Source organism: Cyprinus carpio, chromosome B6, assembly GCF_018340385.1.
Source record: "Cyprinus carpio isolate SPL01 chromosome B6, ASM1834038v1, whole genome shotgun sequence".
NCBI classification, from domain to species: domain Eukaryota; kingdom Metazoa; phylum Chordata; class Actinopteri; order Cypriniformes; family Cyprinidae; genus Cyprinus; species Cyprinus carpio.
In genome coordinates this window covers 22,205,409-22,229,764 of record NC_056602.1, presented here as the reverse complement: position 1 = coordinate 22,229,764, position 24,356 = coordinate 22,205,409, and the positions used below count along the sequence as shown (strand labels likewise).

General features: G+C 36.9%; 1 protein-coding gene across 3 annotated transcripts in view; it reads right to left on the bottom strand.

Moving 5' to 3' along the window:
- LOC109068848 (SLIT-ROBO Rho GTPase-activating protein 3) overlaps positions 1-24,356 on the bottom strand; it is a 79,176-nt gene that overhangs the window by 15,973 nt on the left and 38,847 nt on the right. The window contains exons 5-18 of one of the 3 annotated variants that reach the window (XM_042726308.1): positions 21,543-21,728; positions 18,243-18,371; positions 15,080-15,301; positions 14,793-14,894; positions 12,207-12,404; positions 11,547-11,631; positions 9,095-9,122; positions 7,342-7,444; positions 5,714-5,774; positions 4,845-4,922; positions 3,875-4,009; positions 3,054-3,159; positions 1,283-1,510; positions 13-86 (exon numbers count right to left, since the gene is read on the bottom strand). In XM_042726308.1, coding sequence (XP_042582242.1) covers positions 13-86; positions 1,283-1,510; positions 3,054-3,159; positions 3,875-4,009; positions 4,845-4,922; positions 5,714-5,774; positions 7,342-7,444; positions 9,095-9,122; positions 11,547-11,631; positions 12,207-12,404; positions 14,793-14,894; positions 15,080-15,301; positions 18,243-18,371; positions 21,543-21,728 — 1,735 coding nt within the window. The other 2 variants (XM_042726309.1, XM_042726310.1) reach the window with 2 other exon arrangements.

Sequence of the window (24,356 nt, the reverse complement as noted above, 5' to 3'; positions counted from 1 at the left end):
AAATGCCTGTACCATCATCGCTTGTGTGTGGTTCGGTGCAGTTGTCTGCTTCATCAATGGTGCCTGGTTCACTGTGAGGACTGTCACTGTGTGAATACACACACATAAACAAACACAAAGAGGCAGAGATGTTTAAAAAGCACAGTAAACACAATAACTGTACACATGATAACGCCAGCATTGGAAAAAACATGGCAATTAAAGTTCTGCAATTCCATGCAAACAGTAATCAATTCAGTATTAGAGACTTTACATTGACTTTACCATGGTTAAGACTCATTAGGCTTGATGTAAAAGTAAAAACATAGTAACAAACAGCATTAAGAGACTTATTGCTTTTAAAACAGCATGTTCAATAAATATACTACCGTTCAGAAGTCTGAGGTCAGTTATATTTTTATTTAGCAAGGATGCATTGATTCTATTTTCATCTCAAATAAATACTGTTCTTTTGAATTTTCTATTTGTAAGAATCCTAAAAAGTATCATAGTTTCAACAATATTAAGTAGAAAAACGTTCAGCACTGATAATAATAGTGTTTCTTGAGCACCAAATCAGCATATTAGAATGATTTCTGAAGGATCGTGTGAAACGGAAGTATGGGAAATGGCTGTTGAAAATTCAGTTTTGCCATCACATGAATAAATAACATTTTAAACTATAACAATATTTCACAATGTTTTTGATCTAATAAATGCAGCCTTGGCAAGCATACTGTAATGAATCAGATTCATCTAATTAATCATAATCTAATTATATATATATATATATATATATATATATATATATATATATATATATATATATATATATATATATATACAGTATATACATATATATACATATAAACATCTGACCCCAAACCTTTCAACGGTACTGTGTTTATCGGTACTGTGTTTACATTTATTAATAATACTAACCAAATCAAACCATTTCCATCACTTTCCTTGGAATACCATGTAATTCATGGTATATTAGTATCATAACATTTTAGATCAATATTATATATCAAAGAATGGTGTGGAATTTCCTTCTCATATTAACACTGTGTCATGGTCCCATGACAATATTTTAAAGCCAAAACTGTCTGTCTTATAAGTAGAATATCGCTTTTAGCTATAGATTACAAAAAAGTCTGCCTACCTTACTCCACTTTATATGACCTGAGTGCTAAACTCCCCATTCATAGTACTGAGCTCAGTTTAAGCCACAGCTGGCTCTAATGGAGGAAATATGACATTCTTTAGTAACAACAAAATCCTGCTAAAGTCTAGAGCTCACCAGTACTCCTCTCCTCCAGTCATACATTTCTCATAGACAGGGCCATCCAGCTCACGCAGGCTGGGGAAGATGACCTCATGGTTGATGATGATGGTCTTGATGACCTCATTAACATGAGCCTGACAGGCCACAGGGTCCTGACCCTCCGGGATGGGCATCAGAGTGGGTCCAAAACAGATGGCAAGGTTATATGGGTCCATCATGTTCTCATCACTGTACTGGGACAGACTAGCGATGAAGAGACAATGAAAAAGTTCTTAAAGGTGATGCAATGCTGCGGGAATTAAAAACTTTCAAAAACTTTGTAACGATTAACCGCAAGCTGGTTGAAAATCGATTCAAATATGTGACGATTCAAATCGGTTGAGATGCTAAACAAATCGCAATTCAATTAGGGGTAGGAGTTTATATGAATGTATGTCTGAGGGAAACTTACGGTCTTCAGAAAAGTTTAGACGATATTTTTTTCTTTTCATCTTGCCTCTGTATAATGCATATTAAAGTTCATAAGTGCAGCACTGCTTTGTTTACAGCGGAAACCAAGAAAATGCTTTAAGTGCCACCTGCTGGCAGAGAGTGGATCTGCATCTCGTTCAGCTCGTCTGCTGTTTCTGTTTCATACAAATATTTTTTATGTATAGTTTCATAAAACTGAAGTCAAACCATTCTGTTTTTACTTCAAATTTTGAAATTATACAAACAAATTTAGATTAAAAACTGCTCATGTTGCATGTATGCAGCATCTTTGTTTGGATCATGATTAAAATGCAGTGGTTGGCTCTTATTTTAAATGGAAAGAGCACAGACAAAGCCTTATTTTGAGATTTATTTATTTTTGTGTTACTTATTTGTCAATTTAGTTTTGTTATTTACATTTACATTATATTTAAATTTTGTCATTTAGCAGATGCTTTAATCCAAAGCGACTTACAAATGAGGACAATAGAAGCAATCAAAACCAACAAAAGAGCAATAATATGCAAGTGTTATATTAGTATATTATTATGGTGTTATTTTTCAATTTCACAAAGAAACGTGCAGCATTTTGTTCGAAGTAATAATAAAAGAACACATTTAATGTATAATTGGTCTTAAATCTCATTTGAATCAAATCGTAAAATCAAAATTGTGAATTGAATCGTGAGTTGAGTGAATCGTTACATCCCTACTCTTACTCCTGCTGTCTATTTCAATATATGAATTCATAACTTTGTCCCAGAAAATTCATCTTCATGTACAGTGTATTATCTTTCAGCTCATCTCTCATTGGGAAGTCTCTTGACTGCAGAAGTGAAGTTCAAATGAGTCAGAGCTGCGCGCACGGAGAGCAAATGGAAGGGGGAAGGAAGTCAGAGTGAAAACTCATGATGTGAAATCAAATTCTTTGTTCGGTCTGGGGGAGGGTGAGAACAGGAAGCATCAATAAAAAGCCAGGAGAACAGGACAGGTATAGTACGGTACAGACTGATGGGTTTCTTCTGGCGTAAATATCCACTAAAGCACTCCTTGACAGATGTGGTCATAAATTAAACAAGAATAGTGGGGGCTGTTGAATAGCTCTTTGTAAATATAATGAACGTCTTTGCTTGTGGCTGCTGCTATTCATATAAATGGTGACTTACTAGGAGATTTACAGTCTGAAGACAGAGATGCTGGGAAGGCAGTGTGGTAAAATAACAGATTAGCATCCCACTTTTCAGCGTGTGTGTGACTGCAGGTCAATTAGTTTAAAGTATGCCACAAAAACAGTTGTTGAAATAATAAAACTTACTGATTTAGAAAAGCAAACAGGTATCGCATGACGATGATGATGGTACGAGGAAGGGTGACGATGATCTGCTGGATGTGGTGGGCTCTATCCGCAGATGATTCAAGCTCTGAAACAAGAAATCGACAAATAAACATGTAAACAAATTTAAATGTACACTCAAAATGTACACAAATGTTGGTAAGACTGATTCGTGTTTTTGAAACTCAATAAAGATGCATTTATATGATCAAAAATACAGCAAAAACAGATTCTATTTTGAATTTTTTTTTACAATTTAAAGTAACGGTTTTCTATTTAAATGTAATTTATTCCTTTGATGACAAAGCTGAATTTTCAGCAGCAATTCTGTCTTCAGTGTTGCATAATCCTTCAGAAATCATTTCTTATTATTAATGTTGAAAACAGTTGTGCTGCTTATTTTGTAAAAACCACGATACTTTTTTTTTTCAAGATTATCTGATTAAGTTCAAATGAACATTATTTATTTGAAACCAATGTTCTGTAACACTAGAAAAGTCTTAACTGTAATGTTTAAACATTTTTAATGCATTCTTGCTGAATAAAAAAAAAAAAAAACATTAATTAAAAAATACTAAATCAACATGAATGTTTACTTGTTTTTGAATGCTTTACTTTTTACGTACATTTTTACCAAAAACAAAATATAAGAAACTGACAAATTGTTTGTACTGTAAAACTGCTAAGATAAAGCCAAGCACCAGTAGAAACGTACAACAAAAAACAGCAATCTATGAAGTAATATTAGGTTTAATCACTCTAGTGACATTTTGACCGATCCTGCAGCTGAATGAAACACTCACTGATGGTGGAGATCAAATCCAGGAAGCGCTCCTTGGGGAAAATAGGGTTCTCCAGCCCTCTGAAATACAGCTTGAGAACGCCAGCCACAGAGTTGATGTCATGATCGTTCTGATCATCAACCAGTGGATCCTCACCTGAAATAAATGGTGGAAAAATTGGGATTATAGGAGAAAAAAATACACACACTCCTAATATATAATAATATATTTTAAGTAAAGTAATAACACAATTAAATTAAGGATCTACAAAAGAGGGATTTGTCTCTTTACAAGCGTAATAAAAACACAAATTTAAGCACTAGCAGGCAACTCAATATACTTAAATTTTGGACGCCAATGATTCAATTACCTGTCACACTAACATTAAATGTAGTTATTCATCAACAACACTGGTGTATAACACCTAATGACTAATAGCCTTATGGTATCATTTGTTTAGTTTATCTTGCATCCCTCTTGTAGCTGAAATATGCACTCATCCTCCATATCTGATGAATTGGGAAACTTAAAAAGACATGACGACAATTCCAGTAAAAGACCAGTTACTCTGGCTGTCCAATTACTGTATTACTATTTTCAGAATTTGCCATTTGAATTTACTAAACGATTTTCTGTTATCATTATTATTCTCTTATTCTTTTTTATTTTCTAGGTAATAAATGTTTCAGTGCAAATGGAATGATTTTGACGATAAAATAGCCTTAGAAATGGATTATATAATTTGTCAATATCAAAACCAGGCAGATGATTGTTTATATCTGCAAACATGAGCTAAATGTAGAATCAATTTGTTTCACAGGAAAGCTTTTCTAAATCGAAATCCTGCCACCAAATGTAATTTTCTGATGTTATTTACACCCTCTGCTCAGCAATGATGATCTGATGTGTGGAAGAAACACATTCACAGTTTGGAAAGTACATAAACAAAAGTAACTGGAAAATAATTACAGTTTATCTCTAGGGGCCTAACCTCTTTCAAATGAATTTTTAATATCGTTGACTTCCACCTGAGATCCAGGAACTCGGAATATGCCTTGTTGCTGCAGCCCTGGCACAGGAAAATAAAAAGAAACATGAGTCGAAAACTTGTCAAGGCATGATTTCGTTTCCAGGGGGATGCTGCACACTGGTGGTGGTTGAGGAGCGACCCCCCATTTGATTGTAAAGCTCTTTGGGTGTACAGCAATACACAATAAAGCGCTATATAAATGCCTCATTCATACATTCATTTATGATATTGCATTATTTCCAGCTCAAAACAAGATGCACACAGGAGAAAATGCAACATTTTCCTCTAAGGGGTCCTTTCTTTTTGGCACATATGAGTTTTGCCAAAGAAGTTCCAAACATTTTCAAGATTTTATTGGATCCTGAGGGAACGCCTGTGATCTTAAAGCAATAATTTTAAAGAAAGAGTAGATTAGGTTCTTGTTAACAATCTTTGAGCCAGCAGAGAGAATAGAGTTTATAGCATTATTATTTTTTTGCTTTGACATCTATAAAAATTTATAGTCTCTAGCAGAACAATAAATCATCAATACACTGCATACTTAGCAGCCAAACCGATGTCATTCTCTAAATTCACTGACTTCAGCTTTACCCTGACAGATGGACTTTATATGCAACTATTTCCAAAGTATCACGGGATCACTTAAATTTACAACAGATGAGTCCTTATTCAAATTAGCATCTGTGTCTCTTTCTGGTTGAGTATGTCGAGCACTTTCTGAATGATAAGGGGATGTGTTGTTTTTGGAGAGCTCCTTAATGGTTTCCAGTAGCTCTTGAGTCAGCACGTTTATCTGCAATCGATTAGTGACCTTTCCTTGAACCACTTACCATATAGATTAATGTATCGAATACAACTCTCCACCACCAGAGGAATGGGTTGACCTGAGTCCTGAAAGACAACAATCATTACAAAATGGCACCAGTTTTAAAGCTGTAGCTGAGATTTAAAGTGACAGTTCACCAAAACAATTACAATTCTGCTCAACCAAACCTGACTTTCTTCTTCCAGGGAACAAAAAAGGAGGTATTTTGAAGAAGTAACACAAAATTTGACTCAATTAACTTTAATTGTATGGACAAAATATTTTCTTTTGGATTCTGCAAAAGAAATTAGTCATCCATGTTTGGAGCATCATTAGGGCAAGTAAATGATTACAGAATTGTCATTTTCGGGTGATCTGTCCCTTTAAAGGTGCACCTGCTCATTTTTTCCCTCATTAAAACATAAACAATAAGTACTAAAAATAGTATGAAATTATAAAATAGTATACAACCATGTTTAATATCATGTATAATCCTAATAAATCTAATAAAACCTGTTGTATTTAACATAGGAGCTGGTCGCATCTTTGGGCATCCATGCTGAGATCACATGACCAGCTAAAAATGACTTGTTTTATCTCTTTAATACATATTATTGGACATGTTTTCTTCTGGAATATGAATTTGAAGAATTAAACCAGCTTTTTCTAGGCCACCGTGTGACCGGAGTTTTGTCTCTTGTAAGTATACATTATTTTAATTTTATTGTATAACTAAACAAATATTTTTAACATATTTGTTTATCATTAGATGCAAAACTTTTTTTAAATGGGAAAAACTGCATGGTGCACCTTTAAGTAACAATTTTCTAAATGCTTTAAAAACAGGGAATATATACACACACACACACACACAAAAAGTATTTTTTTCATTGTTTTAGTAGAAAATAAAGCAAAGCATTAAGCATATTAAAAGTTCAGCCAAGGCTGCTAGTAGCAACTCATCTGAAGTTCGCTACAGAAAGCTCGTTACAATTTCTTTTTGAACTCTTGTGGAAAGCAGCAATGACATGTCATTTGTCTAAGCAGATGTATTACAGCCTTATCTGAAAGGTAAAGACAGTCCATGCCTGGCCCTATTCTACAGTACCTGATTGCGGGTACGAGCATTCCGTCTTCCCCTAGGACACAAAGCAGCATAGAGCAGAGCAGAGGAGTGAAAGAGGCGAGAAAATCACAGTTAGAGAGGAAGGGATGACAGAATCGCCACGAAGACGACAGTGTCGTGGTGGTGACTAGGTGGAATAGCATTAGGGTGGCTGCTGGAATGGCTTGAGATGCAGTAAAGGGAAGCATGTGGAGAACGTGATACCCTCCGTTTAATTTTCTCTGCAATTTATGTCTTTTTAAACAAAATACTTTAAATCTAAGTGGTAATCGACCACTTAATTGCATAAATGAAGCATTAAGGCAGTTCCTTACAAACTAATGGGCCCTGCTGAGTCTCTATTAAGGCAGGAGGGCATCAGCTGCAACCTTTATCATCTGCATCATTGCCACCTCGTGAAAGACGGGAAATTAACAGAAGCAAATAGAGGGTGTGAGCACATGAGTCAGTGAGGAAAAAACAGACAGAGCTTCAGCCATCCCTCCAGCCCATCAGGGGGCGTTGTTAGCACCAAAGTCAGTCGGTACCTTAATGAAACTCTCCATATTGCCATTAAACAGCTTATGGTTATAGATGGAACGAGGCCTTGGTTTCCGCAATTTCTGTGGTTTCGGGGGAAGGGTTGGGGGTCTGAGGAATGGAGATGGTTAGATGGAACAAAAAACACATACACAAAACACCCTTTGAGTGACCTTAAAACCTACACAGCAAAACCCTTTCCCCTCTACTCAACTCTTACTTATGCCTCAGAGGAGGAAACAGCCGATAATGAGGGGTTTAAATAAGCAACAGGCATTAATTGTTGTTCTTTAAAAGATCGTAATTACATCCTAATGCTTTTGACCTGAAATGATCCGATAACAGCTGCAGGGAGTTTTCTATTCCCTATAGGAGCACTGAATCAGGCCCTTATTGAAACATTTAGCTATGGAAACATAATTGCTCTTGTGACAGACCAGTAAATGCAATCAAAATCAAACATGATATGGCTCTGTACTTTGGTGGTTACCTGAGGCCACAAGCACAAGCTGTTGTTTATATTTGCTTAGATGATTAATCATTAACAGATATGGGCGAGTTGGATGTTTTCAACAAAATTGTATAGATATTTTGTCATAGAGCTTGAGCAAATACCATTATTTGGGACTTAAACATTCTATACAACTATGTGAATGAAAACACTTCTAGCTACACTAGAACAATTTCATATCAGAGTACTAACATGCATTGGTGAAGTGTTCGCAGCTGTATTTATAAATACATTTTTAAAAAAAGAGCATATGATTATCAGTGGCAACACTGGTAGATGTCCTCCAACTGAGAGGTCAGAAGAAGCCTGCATCTGTTTAACAGGAAGGCTCTATTCTCAGCATTCTCCCAGACTGTCAGAGGACATTCTGGATAACCCAGCATGAGCTGAGCCCCTGCCAGTGACAGCTTGAGGACAAGTCCCCTTTTGACCATCATGCAATAACAAAAAAGTTTTAATTTGTCCTCTCTTGCTTTCACCCTGGCCTGTTAAGTGTTTTAGAGGTTGTTTTAGCAGCTGAACATGCAGAAAATGGAGTGAAAATCATCTCTTCTTAGTCTAAAAATGGCACAACAATGATTTGCGACTGTGGTAAAATAACTTTTCCATTAAAAACAATAATCATGGATATGGATATGGATAATGAATAATGAATATGACTGAGAGGTATAACACGGACTGAATCTTATTCTTCTCAGTGGCTTAACAAGTGCAGTTGTCCTTAGAGATAATTAAACTGGACAAAAATCTTGAGAGATTGAGGTAAAAGTATATCTTCACTCTTCAAAATAAATGTTTCAAAAGGGTGTTTTCACAGCTATACAATCTTAAGTTTTGAAGGTTCCAAAAGGGGAGGGTTCAAAGTGATGTCACATACTGTAAGAACCATTCTGGGTTCCCCGAAGAACCTTTCAGTGAACAGTTCTTAGAAAGAACATTTTGTGCAATAGAAAGATACCATGGATGTTAAAGGTTTTCAAGGAACCATAGATGCCAATAATGTACTTTTGTTTTTAAAAGTATACTACAGAAGAAAAGTCCCGCAAAGAACCTTACAGTGAACAGTTCAGTTTTGTTTCCTAGTGTGAAGAACATGTTAATAATCTACGGAGCCATTTACCATTATAAAGGGCATTTATGCAATGGAAAGGTTCCATGGATGGTAAAGTTTCTTCATGGAACCACAGATGCCAATTAAGAACCTTTTGTTTTTGAAAATGTGAATTTCATCATCAGCAGAACTTTCTTACCTTGTAGTTCCACATTCAGCTCTTTCTCCTAAAAAAGAAAGTGGAAAGAGGGAGGAGTTAGAAATGTCATTATTAGCATGATCTCATGCACTGGGTTCTAAAGCCCGGTCACAGCATACTGAGGGCTATCGTGAGACTGGCCAGTGCTATTGAAGACGAGATGAATGGGTGAGCAGCCAAACAGCGCTTGAGACAAAGAGGAGCACTGGTCACCCTAGAAACTTCGGAAAGGGCCCTGTGGGGTGTCAGACGGTCACAGAAGGAACTAAAGTGGCTAAATGAGCGAGTGTGTGTTTGTATTTGTGGGTATGAGGGTGTGTAAGAGTGGGTGTGCATCAAGGGATTTATTTCACACTGGTGACGCTGAGCGATGTCTGTGACATCTCACTAGGTTCTTTGTCCCAATGTCCAGTGCACTGAAAAGGGTTCCTTGGTATCGCCATCATACAAACAATGAAAATATATACATGCCCACAAACAGAATGGCTCAGTGGTAGAGCATAGCGTTAGCAGCGCAAAAGGTTGTGGGTTTGATTCCCAGGGAACACATGTTAGGTAAAAAATGTTAGCCCGAATGCACTGCAAGTCATTTTAGATAAAAGTGTCTGCTAAATGCATAAAAATGTAAATGTGAAGTGGGCCCTTAAATCATTTCATTTCACTAAATCTGCATATCAAATGGAGGGGTTCCCATGTGCCTTTGCTATGCCCTCTAAAATCATTCCAAAAACTGAAAGGCTTTTGTCTTGCCAGCTGAGGAGTTAAAAAAAAAGACTCAAATCATTTCCAACCATTCTTCTGGATAGTGGTTTGGGAGGATCTGGTTTACACACAGAACATCTGCAAATCGAGACAGTTATTCTTCCACATTACTCATTTAAATAAGCGTCAGCATTTAAGCCATGTGGCTGGTGACATGGCAACCCTTGATAACATTAATAGAGAGAATTAGATGTGCCGAGGTAATTGGCTTAATGGATGGAGGATCAATTAGGTGAATCATTTAAAAACATGGGCGGTACCTGCTGGAACCATATGTGACAAACTCATGTATATGCACTAACGCACACACCTTGGCTAGCCTCGAGTGTCTAATTTTACTGAGCTGATGAGGTGAAGTGTAATTGAGCACATAGTCTGGAGAGGGGAAGAGGGCAGGACTGGTCAGCAATCATATACGTGGATGGCTGGACTCAGCTGGGGCATCCCACAGTGTGCCGTCATTAGATTATGAGCTACCGCACAGGCAGCTGCCGAAATTCCCCTCCGGTGCCACTAGCTGATTGATTGGGCATAAACTGCCCGTAACTGAAGTGACAAGAGGCCTTATGGGAGATGCAGCCATGAAAGCAGGGTCTTTCTAATCATCTGACAACAAAAGGCCTTATACTTGAAGGAATATTCAAGGTAAATTTTAACTAAATGTCTATGGATGGCATCTGTGTCCCTCAGTTGGGAAAAACAAAGCATGTTCACACTAATGGCAGCCTAGCTTTTGTTTACTTAAATGGATTATTTATACCCCAAAACACTGTCATAGCTTAACATTTCAGTCTTTCTTCAGGCATTTGCTTCAAAAAGGTCTTTGACTACAACATTATTATTTGCCTGAAGAAAATCTTTGGCATTATCTAGTAAAAGGATACAAAATCTACAACAGTGTGTGGGACTTTTTTTCACAGCTGTGTCGGTACAATGAAAAAGTAACTGGGTTTATGTTTCAGCTAGCTGTGATATCAGTTGAAGGATTGGACATAACTTTGCACAGAAGGCTTAGTAAGCAATCATACTTTTATTACATTAACATGTGTAAAAGTTTGTGTTGTGGTCATATTTTAAATGTTTAATTCCCATTTGTATTAACAAACTGAAGGATAACTCAAAAATATTGTCTATGTTAATTCACAGTGTAATACAGATGTGGAACATACTGTAAACATTAGGCTAAAAATGACCCTTTAAATTGTTTTAATGTAGTTTAAAGCTCTATACTAAAGATAGATGACAGTGAAAATCTGTTTGTTATGTTTTTTTATAAATAAGATTAAATACAATATATTTTTTCTATATTTAAAATTTAATTAATTAAAAATCCCAGACTTTCATGGAAGAATGACATAAAGAAAATATATCTTTCTATCTTATTTATGTCACTAATCAAATTGGTGACACTGAGCATATTAAAACATGATCATCAGTTCTACACAAACTTAAAACTGCCAGCTTTAAATTAGACAGGCAGACACAAAAAAGTGTTCTTTTGGCCCTCACTTCTGTATACCTTGTCCAGTTACTTTAGATACATTCATTATACAAACGTTTTGAGCTCGCTATGAAGCTACAACATTCCATTTTATATCCAACAGTGACCAAAGTTGCAATTAGATTCCAGAGGCTTAGCTGACGCTCAGCATTTGCAGAGAGAAACATATTTAATAAACAGACAACTCACCTTCCCCCAGAGTCTGTTTCAGCAGGTCATGCTTGGCCTGCAGCTTAATGATGAGGTTACTGCCGTTCAGGTACTCCTTGAATTTCTGCGACACAGATGAAGGTGTCAGTGAGCTAATGATTATAATAGGATGTGACTAAAACAGGGGAGTGATGTGTGCTCTGGGCAACAAAGAACAGATTTTGCTGTACTTTGCACGCCGCAAATTCAATCTGTTCCAATAGGAGGATTTAATTTCCGTCTCACTGGTGAGGCATGGGCCTTGTCACGAATGTTTTGTGGATTTGTGCGTGATGACTGAGTTTGGACAGATAGATAGGACAGGCCGAGTAGACTTTGATATCAGTGTTTGCAGAGATGATTGTGATGAGAACCGTGTATTAAAAGATCCACTGATAGTCAAGAGAACCTGAGGACCTGGACTTCATCTTTATTTAAAAAAAAAAACATTATTAAATGGCATTATTAATGCCAGGTTTTGCCATTTTATGTCCAAAATAACTAGGAGTGTCAATCGAATAAAAGTCGAATTCATTACATATGCTGATTAATAAATTAATTTTATATGCCATTCACAAAAAGTCATATAAAAATGGACTAAAAATAATAACAGTACGTGTGGTCCCAGTGCTTATGGTCTGAGAAAATACAGCCACTCACAGTGAAGTAGAAGACTTCCGTCTCCTGCTGATTGGCTCGTCTCTTAGCAATGTTTAATTTGCTCATGTAACTCTCAGAAGCCACGGATTTGATGGACTCCGTGGATCGGCTGTGCTGGAAAGCATCTGATACATCAAAGTCCTCCACTGTCAGCATGTCTTGTAAGGTCTGCATGGTGGCATCCAGGGTCTTGCGCACCTAATTAAACATAACAGGCACTCAGTAAGGTGAAAGAGAGAGGAGTATGAACTTATAAATTATGTAAGATTTACACTACCGATCAAAGTTTAGGGTCAGTAGGAGTCATTTTAAAAGAAATGCATACTTTCTTTCAGCAAGGATTAATTAAATAGATCAAAAGTCACAGTACAGAATGAATCTTGTTCTTTTGAATTGTCTTTCAATTTCCTTGTTTTTTAAAGCAGCATAGCAGTTGTCAACATTCATACTATAATGAAATTTTAAGGGACATTTGGTCCCTTAAAACATGATGACTACCAGGTACACACACACACACACACACAAACACACACACACAAATGATGTTAAATTTAATATCTCATGTTGTTGTCATATACTGTTAGCAGGGAAAGGAAAAAATAAATGCTCACCTGACATAAACAAAAAATATTTATTGTTAAACCCTGGAATTTACTATGGGCACTTTTATAATTCTTTAAAAGCAAAATTTTCTGTGCACAGCGTATTTGGAAAAAAAAGCGCTTATTGTTTGCAATAACAGGTATGTGCCTCTGTGATATATTCAAACCCACAACATGAGCTTAGGAATATTGAGAGACTGAAAAAAATGGAATAAACCTCCAAATAAAAGTATATGTGCAGTACACTAGTTCAGAAAACAAATCACCGGAAGAAAAAAGTGTCAAATTTGCTTCAACTACCATCTATGTGTTTAAACATGATACATATACGCCCAGTCTTAAATGTGTTGCTGCTTACTAGAATGCTTATGCAGGTAAAGTTAATAAAACCTCAAAAATGAGCAATAAAGAAAAGATCTCATCCTATTTAACCTATTTTGAAGATGACCAATGCAGCCAAACCACAGGTCATATTTTTATAGTGTAGTGCTGCTGTATGCAGCTCTGAAACTTCCTAAACCTCTATACTTGTACATTTGGCCCTGGGACTATAGATCACTCACACAAATGTATAAAATCAAGGATCGTCTGAATGCTGAAGTGACTGGTGTGTAAACTGGCCCCAGGCCCTCAGATTAATGTGGAACATTTCCTATATGACACAAAATCATCAATTACTAGCAGGTTATGAGACACAAAGTGATAAGGGCGAGATGAAATCATCAATACGCACAGACGGGAGCTATTACAAAGTCCATTAGCACCTGCATACACTTAGTTGGTCGGTGAGATGTGTTCTGCTCTCCCAAAACAAAGAATTACCCTCACAAAGACCAAACATGGAGATAACTGTACCATCCCAAAAGATACACCCACTATTAACAGATGAGAATGCTAAAAATACACTCTCAGTTCCCAAGAAAGATGGACTAAATTGCAATGAGTTTGATTGCTAGGCTGAAGTATTCTCTGGAGCGCTTTGAAAATGGTTTTAAAAAAAGTATGTGAGCAAGGCCGAGGGCTGTTTGAGTGCTAAAGACTCGTGTGTGAGAGGCAGTTGGGCTCTCTGCAGAGTGATGACTCACACTAAAGACGCTGATGAATCTTTACAGTGAGCAGGTGTAAATAAAACTCAACAGTTTCCAAAGCATGTGGTTGGAAGAGAGGGATCTGTATAGCACCTGATGTTAATACAGATCTGATGTTAAAGACAACAGGAAACTGAGTTTGCAACCTATTATACTTCTATAACATGATGTTGTGCTTGAAGTGGAGAGATTGAAATTTTCACTTGCAAATTCCAGGCATTACAATAGGAACCCATGTGTTCACGAATTTCACGTGTGGAAATTGGTCACACCAATTTGCTGCACTGACCATCACAAAGCCTTCTTTCACCAAAATTTGTGAAAATGTGACATGAACCGATGAATCAAGATCGCCAATAAAAGATCGTCTCTTTCATTAGTTTTATCTTATGTTTTACCTTGTAGTTTTTTCTAGCAAAGAGATAGACAGGGTCATCTGACTGACACTGTAAATCAACCAACTAGTTCTTTTGTATATTCGGTTTAAATCTGACATCAGATATAACTTTGAGAACAAAGTGGATAATACAGCTGCACTCTAACAAGCTCTGAATTTCTCTCAATATTCAAAGCCTTGATTCACAAAAACTGTGAATCAAACAACTAGATCTTTCACTGAAGCATTCAGTGCAGCTGCTTGGAACCTTATCGGTAAAGTTACCATACCGTAACTTTGTTTCCCAGCACACTAATAAAGACCTGCACACTCTGACTTTTTGGAAATTGGATAAAACCAGTCAATCAGATGGGAGCTAGCGATTTTTTTAGTGTGCAATATGCATCACAGTCAGTGAATGGTTTTTGGTTGTGGCGTCTGAATAATTATTACTGAGAGGTGGGTAGCATAATAATGAACATGATAAAATGTTGCATGTAGTAACTGTTGTGATTCTTACCTCCTCATTCTCAATCTTGAGCGTTGCCAAGCGAGACTGCAGCTGGTGGTAACGCATCAGAAGTTCGGTTTGGACGGGCTGCTGGGCGCTCACCTGGCACACCTGAGACACACAAAACACAAAGCAGTTTATCTCTGTCATGATCAGTACTCCACATTGTGCTCCACACGAGAAAGTCATAAAGTTTGGAGCGACTTGAGGGTGAGTAAATTATAACAAAATTTTTTTTTGGGGGGGCGAATTGTTCCAATAATAAGATATTATTGGTTAAATTGAAGGCTAGATACCTCGTCTCCCATGTGCGGCAGAAACTCAAAGCGCATGGGTGGGCAAAAGACCTGATTGTACATGTCCATGATCTTGTGCTTGTCGCTACGAGGGTCCAGGTTATCCACAGCGTTCTCAATGATGTCCAGACCCTCATGGCGAGAGGTCTCCAGGTTGTACTCAGCAGACAGATACGTCCTTAATGTGCGTGCCAAGCTAGCATGATACCCGAGGTCACAGCACTGTAGAAAGAAGAAAAATGAAGGATGAGAGACAAAATATCTCAAAGCAATCCTGAATAACATTTAGATGGACACAAATCCAATCTTTCTTTCTGCGAAGACAGTATAAAATACATTTTATTTGCCAAAATGTTTCCATGGTGACGCCTATTTTTAGCAATCATGAGATTCCACATTTCACTCTAACAGGACGAACTGTAAGACAGGTAACATCTCTTGTGTCTCCGTGGATCGCAGTGCCATTAAAATGACATGATCTAAATGAGAGAATTTCATCCAGCGGAGAATCGAGATTGTCAGTATCTATAATTAGAAGAACAAGCGCAGTGGGATATCTTAGCTAATTAGTTTAAACGTGCAACAAATGTGCGACTAACCTCTTTTAGCAACGTGGAGCAAGTTTAAATTTGCTTGAGGGAAACTTTAAACCTCTATGAGTCATTGCAACAAGGCCGTTATCGCTCTGTTGGACTGTAAATCAATATATTATGCTTTAAAGGGTTTTGAGTGCAAACACTAGACGGTCATAGCCTGTGGCACAATCTATTTAGCATTACAAAGCCACAGGAGAGGAGTAGTACAGTACATTGGTGGAAAAAAAAATAGCACAGTAATACCGCCAAGTTTAGATTTTGTATTTACACATACTTGGCTCAATAACAGCACTGGTTCAAATTCTCAGCATTTTCTAATAATAAGTAAATCCATACTATTTAAAATTATTTACTGTGCCCATCGGTAATACTGAAACCACTGTTTGCCCCAAGCAGAAAACCACTGCTTAATTTCTGCTGTGTATTGGGGTTAGCAAGGGTTGCCATGACCGAATTGTTTGAATAAACCTGTTTAACTTCAGTTCACTGTCAGTCTCTCTGAAAACTATCAAACATGACAGACCTGTCCTACTTCTGACTCTGCACTATTAAAAGTAAAAGGTTTTTATTACAGATAATAATTTTTAACTTTATGGTTGTAAACTTGAAAATGAAAAAAAAAAAACTTTCTTTCTCCTGTTGAGCACAAAAAGAGACATTCTTGGTCCATACAATGAAAGTTACAGGTGTTTAATGTAGTTTTGGACCAAATGACTTAAAATATATTCTCTTTGTTCACCAGAGAAACAAAAGTGATGGTAAATGATAACAGAACATATTTGGGGTGAACTATCCCTTTAAACAGAGGAAATGCAAAGCCTTCCTAGTTTCTTTAAAGCACCAGTACCAAGGGTTGTGGCCGAGCAGCAACCTCCTGCTCTCTCTCGTGTAGCCAACAAGGAATTGACTGAAACTGCAATTCATCGACTGTGCGCTTGAGGCTGGCTGCAAAAGGGAGTCAGTCCCATAGACTCCCCATGTTAAAATGCCCAACTTTACAGCAGAAAAAAACATGTTTACAGCCTGGTGCAAAAAATGATTTTGGTCTATATAGTTAATTTTGTCCTTCATGACAACTGTGAGGGGGGTGATTTTTTTTTTTTTATAACTCATCCGTTTAAATTATATTAAGCCTTAAAGGTCTGCATAATTAAGGGCGTGGCCACTTGAGTGACAGGTGGATTGCAGCTGCGGACACTGCCGTCGAGCTAGGGGGGCGTGGCTTCAGCAACCAGCTCCTGTCTTTTTGCCCATTTTCTATTAGTCGTGCGGTGACGCGCTGCCAAGATGGCGACGGCCCGCTCTGCACACTTTGAGCTTCAAAAACACTCTTCAGGAGTCTACGGGTGACGTCACGGACACAATGTCCATTTTTTTATACAGTCTATGGTTGAGGCACTTCTGATTTTTTGGAACAGCTAGCAAACCTTAAAATTCGGGTACAAGGTAACCTGGCATACTACTGTAATTCATCAGGGCAGGCCACAAGTACCACATGAATTTCTATATACCCAATGGTGGGTGTGGGTGTTATGTGAGTTTTGGTTTGGTGTTTTCTACCAATTAGTGGTTTTAAAAGTAAACCTATGTCAACACCCTAACTGAAAGCCCTTTACAGAGTTCTTCCAGCTTCAACCTGTTAACCATTTTAGGGATTTACATCTTTTTCTACATAAAAAAAAACAGACAGTACAGAAAATGATTGTGCAATGTAACATTCTCTAACAAAACAGTTGCTACAAAGATATGCAAACAGTATGTGACTGCAGTAGTTTGCATAGAGCAATATATCTCGGTTTAAAAGTTATCTATTATGGCTTATGTTTCCTCTCCGCCTTTATGCTGTTATCAGGAAGTACAAGTGTGTGTGGTTTTATGTTTTCTGAAATTGCTTCAGGTTATCAGGGCGTACTGATGGACAGCAATGTGACACTCTTTGCATCTCTCAGCAAAAATCATAGAGGTTCGGTCTATCTACAGTGTGCGTACTAATGCTAACACGACAGAGACAGCAGAGACAAGCCAGCAGGGGAAATATTTCAGTATTCTTCACATCACCGATCCAGTCTCAGCAGATTTTTGATAGGATGATACCAATGCGACTGACAGCCTTTTGTTGTATATGCAACAATATTTTATGTATTAAATGCATTAAAAGGGTTTATGTGCAATTAAGCTAGTAATTCCATTCTCTTGTTATAAATCTGACAAAAACCATTCTGGTTTGGCAGAATAATAGTTTTAATCTTTAATTGTGAAGCCGAATGAAGCTGCGAAACAGATTAGAAGGTTACAGTAATGATGATTAATAATTAAATAAAAACACAAAAACCAGAGGGAGAGGGGAATAAAATCAGAACACAAATCCAATTCACTAAAAATGAAATTCTAGCAAATGCAAAGCAAACATTTAGAGAAACGAAATGAGGCAAACAAACCATATTAACAAGGAGACACTTCACCCGCAATGCAAAGAGAAACAGATGGAGCCGAGCCCTGATCAGTTCAACTGTTTAAATCACAGCTGATACACACAAACAAACGCATGCCTCATTGTGCATACTCACATCAATCATATCCGAAACATCGTGGATGTAATATTTCGCCACAACGGCGTTGGTGGCTGTCAGGTTCAATAAATAGTCGTTGCGGGCTTTTGTGCATTTCAGTTTGTTCTCGGAGTACTTGGCTTGCCTCTGGAAAAGAGAAACGAAATGGAAAAAAATCAGTTAATATAAAAAATAGCTGGTTCACTGATAGAGGCAATTTGGTCATGATGTAAAACTATATGTTCACACAATATCAGCTTAACCTTGATTTAAGAGGGATGTCTTTGCTTGAAATATATGACATTATCTGAAGTTAATAGAGCCACTACACATACTGTACATGTAAGGCATTAAAGACTTAATGTGTTTTTAGCTTTTAACAATTCATAACACAAGAAAAACATACTTTTAAAGGCAATGTACAACATCAAACCATTTTTATAGCCTACAGACATTTCTTATAAAATAATTTAAAACATATAACACATCACTTGCCCCAGCACCAATGTGACAACTTGCCCCAACCTGATATTTATGAAAAATATGCTTGTTGTGAGAACACTGTGCAGTACATTTAGGTTTATGTACATTGCACATAACAACAAACTGAACAAACTTTAAAAAATGTAAATTCGTAGAGCATGAATAATAGTATATATCATATGAGAGTTCTCTGTAAATTGAAACAAGACACGGAGACTCATCTGCTTGTGAGCTCCAGCTGGGTCCTGCTGAATTTTTCATCAAAAAGCTTGAGCACTCAAAGCAGACAGCTGCTCTAGTATCATTAATAACAGCTGACATGCCACATAATTGTATTGACAAAACAAAATCCTTAAATGAAGAACAAACACCAGTGATTAGTACATGTGAGTTCAAATGCTTGAATACTGATCAAATGAGTTGTGTTCGGTGTCGATTAAATGATCACTGTTATGAAAAGAAAATATGTCGGGAACAATACATAAGCTGACCATTATTTAAACTTAAGCATGTTGGTAACCAAATAGTCTCAGATCCTTTTGACTTTCATTGTATTTTTTTGTCAGGGAGAACCAATGGGAATGGGAACCGAAACTGTTTGGTTACCAGCATTCTTCAAAATATCTTCCATTATGATCCACAGAAGAAAGAAAGTCATTTTTGGGTGGACAAATCATAGTTTTTGCTGCACAAATCATAGTTTAAATGAGGCCTTTTAATCATTGTGCCACAGGATCACAGTGATTAGCTGGGTTTGAATTATAGCAGTCTCTTTTAAAGTTTAAAGTTTTCCAGCATATAACTGAATAAATTACTGATATAAATTATTTTTGTCACCCTTACTACTTTTGTAATATTCACATTTAATGTAAAATTAGGGCTGCACAATTCTGACAAAATTCATAATTGTCATTTATTCCAATCTACTGTTCAAACTGAATACAATTGGAAGTGCAATTCAAAATGCATTTTCACATAATAAAACACATTAGTAACTGATAGTCCATTGAGGCCATTGAGGCTTGCAGGTGTGCTAGGATCATGTCGAAGTCTGCTCGCCTGCAGAATCAGGTCAGGCTGCAGAGAAACACAGAGCATCCATGGCTACCATGGTTATAAATAGTGTGAGGCTGAGTGGCTTTCATGCCAACATCTCTGCGCATTGCAGCCTGAAAGGGGAGGAAGGGAGGGAGAGAGAGAGAGAGAGAGAGAGAGAGAGAGAGAGAGAGAGAGAGAGAGAAAGTGACACAAAGAGCAAAAGTGAAAGAGCGTGCAAGCTGGCTAGTAAAGGAAACAGAATTCATTCACATGAAAACTGCCTCTTGTGAAAGTCACAATATTCGCAAATGTTAATTTATAGAATTTTTTGTATGGTCCCACAGTCACTATGAGTTAGCTTCCTGTAAGTTTATAGAACCAGCTATGAATTAGCATGAATTAGATGATTTACAGCTGAAGTCAGTGACCTGAAATGTTGAATCTGGTTTGTGTGAGTATTCAGCCATTCAGTCTCCAGGCTGTCTACAGTCACTCACTGACCTCATTGTCCATTCTTAGATAAAACTCAGCCCACATTCATTTTTATAAACCCATCCATCAGTTTCATTCAAACCTATGTGCCTGCACTGCTTTTGAGAGCCGATGAGAAGGTAACTAGGAAGAAGGCAAGGCTGCTACTAGGTGTCACGGAAAACTGTTGCTGTCATGATCAGGCTACATGATTTGGGGAAAAAATATATAGTCAGGATTTTTCCTAATAAAACTTGGGTTTAAGATTTAAAATGTGATTTAAAAAACAATTAAAGTAATAGTGACTATATGTAACTAAAGTAATAAGCAGATTATTATGATTAAATAACTGAAAAATCTGAAATATTACTATTGTAATATTTTACAGGAACAAAATGAGTATTTAAGGGGAAAATAATACAATTATTATTGTTGTTATGTGTAATTTTATTAACTTTTATTATAACTCAATATAAATATTAAACAAAATATTACCATTGAAATATTTAATTTAGAGCATTCCAATAGAGTATTAAAATATAATAATAATAATAATAAATACAAATATTAAACACAACACTACTGTAATTTGATTTCACTGTAAAAAAGATTATATAAGAAAAAAAAAAAAAAAAAAGAAAAAAAAAATATATATATATATATATATATATATATTATATATATTTTACAGTACAATAACAGTTTTAAATGAAGCTTATTTCAAAGGGAAAATGCAGGAATGTTCTTAAAGCTTCTCATTTATAAGCGCTTCTCTTTACAAGTTTGGGAATATGGATGGCGTAGATCGCATTTATGAATACATATTATAAGCAACCCAAATTTGGAGCACTTGATGAGTTTGTATTAAACAGCATTTACTGGAGGGTTTGCATTCGGAAGTGTTCTGGTTTGATCCTTGCAAAGAGGCGTCACCATTGTGCTTTTGAGCACTTAACCAAGAACAAGGGCACTTAACTCAAGGTTCCTCCATGGGGATTGTCTAATAAGAGTACTGAAAGTAGCTTTGGATAAAAAAGACAATTGGTCATGATGCAATATTGGCTTTCACTTCCTTCCACGGTGGCTTTCGAAGGAAGTCAAGGAGAGACAATGGGCCAGCTTTATCCACCATTGTGCACAGATAATATACACCACTTGAAATAACATAATCTTTCTCTTAAAGGGTCACAATCCTACTTGAGAGTGGAAGAATGAATGTGATTCTAGGCTGCAACAGCCCTTTGGTTTAATAAAAGCAGGGTGGCATTATGAGTCATTCTGCCGAGCATTATGAGCCCCGCCGCTAGCTCTCCAGAGTAATCTCACCTTCTCCTTCATCTTCTCAATCTTCCTGACCGAGCTGCGGCGCTGGGGTCGGTCCTCGTGGCGCAGGAGGTTGACATTGAGGTCTCCAGATTTGCTAAACTGCTTTTCTTCTTGTTTCTCAGCCTCTTTCAGTTTGCTTTCTGCACTGATGCTCTCCGTGTGGTACATGTGATACGTCTTCATCACCTGTAGGATGATATAAAAAAATTATAATAAAAAAACTATGAAAACTAGTTTAACAGCATCACACCAGGCGGGTTGTAATAAAATCTCTGCCACATGGGTTTTTGCCCCAACTAGCTGTGAAAACATGTTGATATTTGGCAGGTTGTTTGTTTAACATTTCTCCTGTGTTTCACTTGTTAGCCCCGCCCACTCCAAAATCTCATTGGTCCAAAATCCTGCTTAACAGAAGTGCCATTTAAAAGAAAAAATTCTCTCAGTGATTGTGTCTTAAAAACATTTTGAACAAGCCAATAATAAATAGCAAAAATAAGAAATGGACACTTTTATTCAGCAAGGATGCATTAAATTTATAAAAAGTGACAATAAAAACATTTTAATGCTACAAACCTTGAAGACTGGAGTAACGGCTGCTGAAAATTCTGTTTTTACTGTATTTCTGAACACATAAACGCAGCCTTGGAGGAGAGTATTAACTCTGCACATTAAACTGGGACAGAAGAAAGTAACAAACACTGAAAAAGCTTATACACTTCCAGTTTATGAGGGATAAAATCCTAAATTATCCTAGAATGCTTCCAATTTTCATAAAAATGTAAATGAGAATATGTACTGCAGAAACAACCCCAGGCTTTAAATGTCAAACAACAAAATGAAACATTTCATAAATGTTATCCTCACATTTACTCAAAATGAAGACGTCTATGGTTTTCCTTGGTGATACAAAACAACTCAATCCTGACACTTTCTCGAAATGATCTTCAAACTAGTTTAATTCCAGAGAAGCTGCGCAGGTCTCAGTTGAGAAGGATCAGTTGTATTTTCGTCAGCTCTGCTCTCAGAGCAGATCACCTAATGAATATGCATAGGAGTATGGAATTGGCAGCAGAAGTACCATAATCCTGCCTCTTTCCACCAAGTCCAAGCCTTCCATTCAAGCCCGGGATGACAGAGGCTGAAGGAGGGGGCGATACTGAAGGAAGCGTGTATGAAACACAAAGCTGACGATGGAACTCTCTGTATGACTGAGGTGTTTGCAATGATGCAAACTGTTTTACCTCATGTCTGATTGGTGTGACCCAGTCTGCTATTCAATCCCATTATCCTCTCTGCTCAAACAATAGAGCAGAGCAAGTGAAAGGGGAGGGGGGTCCTCTGCACCACTGCCCGGCTTTATTCCGCTCCTTATAGCCGGCAGATGCCTGTCTGATGGGGTTTACAATAAAAGGCTTATTAAATCAGCCAGCCTGCAGGCGTCCACTGACTGCTCATCAGCACCGACCCTGACATTAATGTACATACACTCATCTATTTCACTCTAACTTTACACCCACACATCATCTGATCATTCCAGAGGAGGTCATCAAGTGCATCCGCACGATGGCACTGTGCATGCTTTTAGTGCTGCTTCCTGTGATTTAATGTGTCTACGCTACTACAATATGAAATTAAATGGCAAAAATAATTGTTTGTTACCAGGTTGTCCCCTATTGTCCATTATTTGGACAAATAGCTAGTCCTGTCTCAAATTTACAGCATTGAAAGTTAACATACAAAACCACTCAAACAAACAACACTTTGAAAGCACCACAGAGCCACAGTGTTTACACTTTTTGTGGAGGTTAACCTATAAATGGCTTACTGAAAAGAAATGTTTATTTAAAATTTCTGGCATTATTTATAATATTCAGACACCCTGATGTCATTCACAACCCATAAAATTTTCTTTCTTCAAGGAACACATTTCTTGTGAATGATTTACTAATTAGGTAGCAATCAAAAAATGCAAATTCAATGCATTCATTTACTGAATTTAATAATTTAAAACAACTATAATGAAGTCCAATTATGTGTACATGTATTATCCAAAAATACAGAGCATCAAATGAACTGTACCAAAATATATCATAAAATCAATAAAGAATCCAAGTCTGAGCAAATTTTTACAATCTTTTTACTTACATCATCTTATGGATGTACATAAACTTGGATAGAAGAAAATGTGTGGCTTAATATTTTTGTAGAAACAAATACTTTTTTCAACATTCTTTGATGAATATAAACCTTTACACTGTAGTTTATGTAAAATTAATACCTTTATGAAAAAGATCATCTGTACCATAAAAATTCACTATTTTCGTCACAAATATTTCAAAATATTGACAAGCACAAGGCAAAGCCATGCTAAATTCAATACACCTACACCATCAGCCTTGTTCTTCGAACTAATATAACATGTTCCAGTCATTAAACGCTACACAGGATCCAGGCCCAGCGTCCCTAGTATTCCCTGATGGAAAAAGCTGTTTCCTCAAGCTCATTAGGAAGAGGATGCAAAGGATGTTTCTCAGAGAAGTGCAAGCTGTGTCTGGCTCTACAACAGATCACCAGCTCTTTTAACAGGGTCTAGTAAACATACACAGATGTGTGAAATGTCTTCAAGCCAACCGATTCTTAGATGGTGTACTCACATGTGGTTGTGTAAATGATGTAGCCATTACAAGGTTGATAGAGGGCGAATCTGTAGTATGCATGTTTGAAGAAACCATTAAAACCGCCTTCTATGCAGCATGCTATGTTTATGTCAAATATTATAATGTGCTAGCCTAAAATATTACAAACACATCTTCA